The sequence below is a fragment of the Onychostruthus taczanowskii genome, unplaced genomic scaffold (assembly GCF_017590055.1).
Source record: "Onychostruthus taczanowskii isolate IOZ18803 unplaced genomic scaffold, ASM1759005v1 scaffold49, whole genome shotgun sequence".
NCBI lineage: Eukaryota > Metazoa > Chordata > Aves > Passeriformes > Passeridae > Onychostruthus > Onychostruthus taczanowskii.
Genome location: NW_024502458.1, coordinates 3,831,038 through 3,839,116, shown reverse-complemented (window position 1 = coordinate 3,839,116; position 8,079 = coordinate 3,831,038). Strand labels below are relative to the sequence as shown.

At 37.9% G+C, this 8,079-nt stretch overlaps 1 protein-coding gene across 12 annotated transcripts in view; it reads right to left on the bottom strand.

Annotated features, from left to right (window-relative positions):
- Positions 1 to 370: 370 nt before the first annotated feature.
- SOX6 (SRY-box transcription factor 6) overlaps positions 371 to 8,079 on the bottom strand; it is a 369,109-nt gene continuing 361,400 nt past the window's right edge. For 11 of the 12 annotated variants that reach the window (XM_041415103.1, XM_041415104.1, XM_041415107.1 and 8 more), the window contains one exon: positions 371 to 6,674. In XM_041415103.1, coding sequence (XP_041271037.1) covers positions 6,371 to 6,674 — 304 coding nt within the window. In that variant the 3' untranslated portion in view covers positions 371 to 6,370. The remainder of the gene's footprint in view (positions 6,675 to 8,079) is intronic. The other variant, XM_041415114.1, reaches the window with a different exon arrangement.

The following is an 8,079-nucleotide window of genomic DNA, read 5'->3' as shown; positions in this document are numbered from 1 at the left end:
CAAAAAAAAAGAAAAAAATTTTAAAAAATCCCTCCCACCCGAAACATGTAGGTAAGGTGCCAACGTACACCAGAACATACTGTATATGGACAGTGTCTTTCAATTTTGTCTTTTCCATCAATAACTGAGGCAGAGGAGGAGAAGACTCTTAAAAGTACCACTGAAAGATTATTTAATATTTAATTTACCTCACGTCAATACTGCACAACAAAATCCAAGAAGTCTGTTTATGCAATGAAGCAGAGCTAAGAATAACTATTCTCTTTTTTAATCTGAGAACAGATTTTTTTCTTAAATCAATATCCTTAGCAAACTTTTTTCTTTCTTTTTTTTTCTTTTTACTGTATCAAGAGGAGAGTGTGAGATGTGATGGCAACCTTTAAGTTCATTTAAAAACTTTACACTGGACTGTACAAGATTTTTTTTTTGATAAACTATTTACATTTTCAGACTTTAAAACATATTCAAAGCAGCAATAGACACTAGTTTTTCCTCTAAACGCCCAAATAATTACCGGCCATGGGCCCAGGTAGGTACCTGCACTGTAAATAGAATTTCTACAAAGAAAACCTGCCCATTAAGTAGCCAGTGGCTGTTAAACAAGCAGCCCTCGCCAGTAAGAGCTGCACCCACGGTGTTGCTATAGGAATCAAAGCATAGTACCTTGACAAGAGAGTCTCAGTTGTCCCAACAGCTCTACACAAACTTTACAATTTGAAACAGCAGCTAGCATGTCAGTCCAGCATGTCAGTGAATTGTGCTGATTAAATTAACATAGAGTACAATCTCACAATATACATCACAAACAAATTACAATGTCAGGAAATAAGAGTTACAGTAAGATAAGTTATGTAGTAACAGCTTATAAGCTTGTCTTAACGTAATAAAAAAAAATTTTACATGGGAAATACAATAATGAATGAACATAAATGCTAAGCATTCTAGTTTGCTACAAGCTGAAGAAAGGTACAAGAAAAGAAAACAACATTGCTTTCTGGAAAGCAAAACACAAATGACAAAGGAAGACAAACGGAGAATGCACACTAGCAGGTCTGCAATGTGCAGCATACAAACAGTTAAATATTTGCACATTCCCCATACTCCAAGAGCACCAAGGACCTCACTTGTGGTTTTTAGAAAGCGGAAATTACAAAGCAAGCCATGTCACTAAGTTGCTTTATAGCTTTCATATTGCTATAAATACCAATTTGATAAGTTTTCCTTCAGCCCAGTTCACCCCACCCTACCCCTTTTTACCCAGCGTGTGAAATCTCAGAATCCTTCTTTGTCACGATTTCCAACAATTCTGGTAGTTAAGAAAGGGCGTTGGATTAAAATGAAATGATTTTGCATATACATTGTTTTTTTCTTCTGTAGCAGGGCATTGCTACATATCAAAAATGTAGCTTGATCTGAGAAAAATCACAGATTTTAATGGGTTGCACCAAAAAAAAAAAAAGTTCAGAAGAAGTTTTTTTTAAAGGGAAAAGAGTTTTGTAAATGATCAAATGAGGTCATATAGTATTATTATTTTAAAAGAACATGCTTAAGTGCCACCTTGAATCTTAAAAAAGCATGCAAAACAGCAAGGGGTCCAAGCCCATTCATTAACTTCGAATAAAAACATGAAGAACTCTATCATACATCCTGCTGGCTGCATCTCCAGTGCAATTGTTCTTACTGTGGCCCTGGCTCAGCAAAGCTCACCCCACTTAACACCAACACTGCACTGGTCTTCCTGACCACCGTGGAATAACATGCTTTGTGGTAGGCAGGTAGGTTGGTGTTTTTCTGGGGGAGGATGGGGTCTAAATCTTGTAGAATGTTTTGCTGGGAGATGATTTTGAAATGCCATGCCTTTGATGTGGCCAAAAAACAAAATGCAGAAAGCCATCCCGGAGATTAGATGGCACTGGGAGGTGGTTGTGTTGTGTTTATCCAAAGCAGAGGCACACAGCTGGCTGTTGTACATTTTGTCCAGGGTGGTGTATTTACGGGGGCTAACACTGCTGTTGGGTTTGCATTTCCATCCCAGAGCCATCCCTCTGTCTTTTCCCTCCCCCTGCACCTGAGTACACTGATTTAGGAGCACTGTGTCGGGATCCTGTGAATGCTCAGCAGGTGGTTTCACAAGCTAAATGGTGATGCCCAAACATACAGGCAGACCAGAATCTGTTCTCCAGACTTGCTTCTGCACATAAACCCTGGAAAGCAGTACGGTTTCCATTGGGACCTTTCTCTTCCATTTTTATAAAACAAGAAGTGAACTATTCTGGCTGGTACCAGATTGTTTCGGGAGTCTCCTTCTCTTGAATATAAGTATTTAAAAATTTTCCAAAATAAAATATATTGAATCTGTTAATTAAATAAACTGTTCACAGAGAAAATAGTATTACTATATTAGTGCTCCAGAACGGAGTTATTTTTCCAGTCAGTTTCTAAGGGGCCTCAAACACAAAGCATAAGAAGCAATTCCATGAATCTTCTCTGTGTATCGTGTGAACAATTTCTCTGGTGTTATAGCCTAATGTAACAATAACATGATTAAATGGATGTACAACATAAAGGTTTGATATCACTGAGTCTTGCCTGTGTTGCAAGGGCCATTTCAGTCATTTTAATCTCTCAGGGATATGCTTTTGACTTCCAAATGCCATTCTTGTTAAGTTAAATATCTCATTGGTTTTACTTGGATTCAGAAGACTGTGTTTCCCATCAAATGTAGCCAAAATTTGGCATGTTTCATGTATCAACTTTCTAAAAAAGAAGAAAGTATTCCCTATTTGTGGAACATGTTATTAAAAATCAGAGAGAGCACAAGTGAGGCATCTTGCTGTCCCAGCTACAGGTCCACAATACTGCGCTCACACTGCGGGTGTAAATTCAGCATCTACATGAGGTACAGTGACTTGTCAGCATTTAATATGGACCAACATACACTGATATAGAACAAAAGTAAATACATAACTTATACTTCACTAAGTATCCATGAACAAAAAATAAAATTCTATTTCCTATGTTATATTTACACAATTTAAAAAAAAATCTAAAATGAGATGGCAAATTCATCAAAAAACTTTGTTTTGAGCTCCGATTAATAAAGTAAAAATGTTGGGTTTCATCCTTATGATTGTCCTTCCTTGATTTCTACTGACATTTTAGAGCCAATGTCGGCTAATAAATAGAATAACACGCTCATAGGCACAATTCAGATTCAAATATGTTCCTCCCACTCCCCCAGCCAGTAAATGCAATTTTTACCAGCTGGTGATTCCTGAACAGCCAGTCATTTTCAAGAATGTGGCTTTAACATACAGAGCATCAGCATTGAGGCAGGGCTGGAGCTAAAACAAAGTGTTCATACATACATGTATTTTGCATAAATAAATGAAATAACAAGACATAAAAATGACTCAAATCCGGCAACTGTGAGGCAGGCCCACACGAGTCGAAACAGATGACTTTTGTTCATGTAGTTTTCGTACAACAGTTTCACATTAGTCAGAAGTGATAAAAAATACCATTTATATCCAGTGCTTATAACACTTACGAAACAACATCTGTGAGTGTGTGTTTTTTTTTGTACTACAAGCAAAATCAAGTTTCAGTCCTAAAGAACAGTCCTTTGTTCTCCACAAGCCTGCAGAATATTATTTTGGCATGGTCATAAAATTTAAAAAAAAAATTAACCAACTAATCTAAATGTTTGCCTTTGTGCAAAAAAAATAATTACATAAAATACAATGCTAGCAATACAGCATTCTACCTATGCAACAAAACCAGGAAAAAAAGAGAGCAAGAGAGAAAGAAAGTGATGTGGGGGGAGGGAGAGATACTTCTAACTGGACAATTATGTAAGACATTAATAAATAGTCTTTTTTTTTTTTTATGAAATAGTGATGTCCTCCCCCCAATCTGAGCTGAATGTATTAAAACCAGTTCAAATTCCCAAGCTATTTTAAAACAAAAAAACACTTTCTATCAGTACCTTAGCCAGCTTAAAGAGGACGCTCACCAGCTAATGACACAGCATATGCCTTTGAAGACTTGGCTAGACCAGTTTATTGCTTATTAGACATGGACTCAGAACACAGTTAAATAAATATTAAAAATATAGCCTTTTTTTGTTCCAAATTACAAAATGGTCAGAGAAATTTGACCATTGTGTTTCTATGCCATTATCTTTATAAATTGTCCTGTAAATTGAACAATCTTCTTTGTCTTGGGGGGATCGTTCTCTCACATAGAAACGCGATTCCTACAGTGGCAAAAATGGCTGTTTCTGACAGGACAGGGATCAGTGGGGCTGTCAGGATGGAGACTGCTCCTCCACAGGGCATCCTGCCATTGCAGCTCACAGGAGTGTCTGCAGAGCAGGATGCACCAAGACAGCCCGATTAACACAGGCTCCTTGTGTTGTCCGAAGCAAAACCTGTGCAGCTCCGTGAGAAGATGCTCCCAGACTTCCAGAGGAGCTGCTCTAGGCCCCCTGGTACCTCTCAGCCCGAGCCCGAATTTGTGCTGAACACAGCCAATTCCCAATAAAAGCTGAGGGAGCTGAGGAGCTTCAGCACAGTTATTCATCAGGCCTATTGGAACTGTATATATATACAGTGATCTATTTGTGAGCAAGAGTGGAGTATATGAGGGGAAAAAATAAAGGCAGTTTCTCCTCCACCTTTGAAATCTAACAGATTCACAGTATTTGAATTGAATCTTGCATATTTCCCAGAATTTTCTCCAGTAATTGCATTGTTTCTAGAAGTAATACAAACAGAAATTTTAATTTCTATAGCACCTTTCGTCGAAGGATCCCAAAGCGCCTGACAAGTCACATTCCCACATGACTAATATACAATAAATATTTTTGATGACCCATTTTCCCACCTTTGCAATTAGATACTTGAGTGTCCCTCCTTCCCCCACTTTGAGCCTCACAAATAAATCACTGCATAAATACTTAAGGTAGCACAGTTCCTTCAGGTGGCAATGGGAACATGATGTACAGAGCCATGATTTGCCACAGGTTCCTCAGGCCCTAAAAATTCAGCATGGTGGACTGTAAATGCAGTTTGGATTTTACATCTGCCCTTGCTGTCTAAGTGTAGAGGTTTATAACTATTAACACATTTTTAGGGGTATTTGTACTCTATGTACATATAAAAGTACTCACTTTATTTTGCAATACATATAGCAGAGTGTTTCCAAGTGCTCCTTGAATATACAGTGTTAGAGGAACAAGTGAATTTCTCATTCATAAAGGTCATGTTCATTTTAGTAGCAGGTGCACTTTTATTTTCATATACCTGTGTGATTTAGGGAAGGGGAAATAAGAGGCTCTTTAAAATATCAATAAGGAATTGTAAGTGTAATGCCACCAACTGTACTTTTAAAAATAAATATTAAGTATTTGGACCCTTGACATTCTGGAATGAATAAATTATTTAAGAGAAAATGTGTTAAGACTGAATGCAAGGGTTAAAAGCAAAGGGGTAGAGAATGTAATCAGAGGTGGCCTCACACTGCTAAGACAGGCCTGTCCATAGCTGGTGATCGCTCTTTTGTGCTTACTTAAAATTTCACACTAATGGCACATCAAGAGGCAAAAGCAATTGGGCACATGCACTATGGCAACCATGTTCACTAATTAAGAATATCCTGTCTCCAGATTCCTGAGTACTTTACCATATTCTGGAAAAAAATTAGGCTTTATATATAATTTTTTTTAAGATGCCAAAGGATTGTCTAAGACTTTACAGTGTCTCCTTTAAGACTTTTTGTTTAAATGTTAAGATTCAAAAGTTATGAAAAGTTTGGCACATCAGAAGTTCAGCTATACATATGGAAAAAAAAATGGAATTCAGAGACTATTTTTAAAGAAAAGCTATGATGCACAGGTGTGCACATTTGCGGACTTGTTCTGTTTCACAATATGAAATCTGCAGTTTTTGTTTTCTAAAATAATCCAGAATAAAAACACATTCACAACCTGTAGGCTGGCACAGCATACCTGAGTGAGAATGTATAACCCCCATCTAAAACAGTAACTTAAACCTTTATCAGCATCCAAACGGAAAAAGACAAAAGGTAAGACTTGTAAGACAGCTATTGATTCATATAAGTTCTCAAGTCCTGATGTCTGATATTTATGTCTTCATCTAAATTAAAAAAACAAAACAAAACAAAAAAAACCCAAGATCATGAAAAATTAGGGAAACAATCTGTCTCACACAATAAGAAACATTTAAGACCATTCTGCTGATGTAACTGTAGGAGCCACACATGCATGCAGGCTCTTTAAGAACTTTTGTTCAAAAAAACCCCAAAAAAACCCAAATGAGTCTGAGTACTTTAATTCTGTGAACACTCCTCAGTTGGCACTGACTGCCTCATGGGCTTCGTTTTCACTACTATAGTCTGATTTGGGATCATCCTCATAGTCCTCGTACATTTCTATTTCATCCTCTCCGTTTATCATTTCATTTCCAGGAAGGCTTCCGCTGTCCGTCTTCATACCGTAAGTGCTCTGGATGACAGGGATGCTGGGCTCAGGGCTGGCAGAGGTGCTGGAGCAATCTGATGTCATCTGAGGGGACGGCGTGGTGGTCGCCATGGTAATAGCACCAGGGTAGACAACTCCTGTTCCCGTGGTGATTGGAATCTGAGGCTGTTGTCTGGAAGGAAAAACAAGAGGGAAGTGTCACTGCCTGTGTGTAGAGGAGGGAAGACCTTCTGCAAGTCCAAAGGAAAGAAAAGTAGGTGGTTTCCTAGAAAGGCTCCATGCATTCCTCTGGGCTTAGAGTCCTCTGTGATATTGGTTCATTATCTCCCCCAAAGGACAACTGGGAACTGAAGTGTTTTCAGTCACTACCAGACATCCTTTCACATGTTTATTCAAGCCACAGTACAAACTAGCCCTTGGACAGAGACCATCAAAAGGCTTCAGGCACTGTGTGATGCCTGCCTGCTGCCACAGACACCATGTATCCAAAATCTAAAGTCATGGCAAGAGTTTCTGTTAATGAGAGGACCTCAAGATTACCTAAAATGGCAGACAGAAACTGAAGTACCTAATTTACTATGTAAGTGCTAGGTAGATTCCTACAGCACTTAGACATTCTTTTGATATTTGATTGCTGGGTTTTGATTTTTATTTGGATCCAACACCAGAATGCCATTTGCTTTTCAGGATTTTATGTTTAAGATGTGGGATTTGAAGCAAAGTACTTGATAAAAAAAAAATCAACAAATCTGCCCCGGAAGATGCTGATTTTGTATTGACTAGTTATTGAATGTACATACCTATTTGCATAGTCTATTTAAAGAATCATACATTTCAATGTATTCCCAACCTTCTTTAGAGCAATATTGACCCAGTAACAGTGAGCTATTATAGATTTTTGCAGGAGAAACAGTGCCAGGTATATTTGAATAGTCTAAGGAATCTCCCTTGACCACTGTGTCATTCCATGCTAAATTCAAAAGGATATTTCATAAACCAGTCTCATAATTTCCTAATCATTGGCTAAATCAATACAGAAAATGATGTTAAGCTTATTTTAAAAACCCTAAATGTCAAGTCTTTATTGTTCATTGATCAAAATCTAATTTTGATAAATATCACACTAGAGAGTTACAGGGAAGCTGCAGTCCTTCAGGTTTGGGTAGTGATACACTGAAATCACGAACACCCTGTGTGACACACCACTGAAATAGTTTGCAGTCCTGCCACGGCTGGTACTGCTAGCCTGACTCTTACAGCCTCTGCACAGCTTGAGAAATTCAAACATCTGCTGTGTAAGTCTGGTACACCTGGCTAGCAGCGAGCAAAAATGCAGTAATTCATTTGACACAGTCATTATACTCCTGTTTGCAAATGATGATTTGCAGATGATTTACAAACAGCTTGGGATTTTTCACTAAATTTTCACTTTTTAAATGGTCTGATAAATGTTCTGTGAAAACAATTTTCAGCCAACGTATTTGCTTGCAAGTGATTTTCTGCAAACATCTTTCAATACTTTATCCATAAAATTGAACACCTACCTCACATGGGAACATTCCTGGTTTAGGATTGCA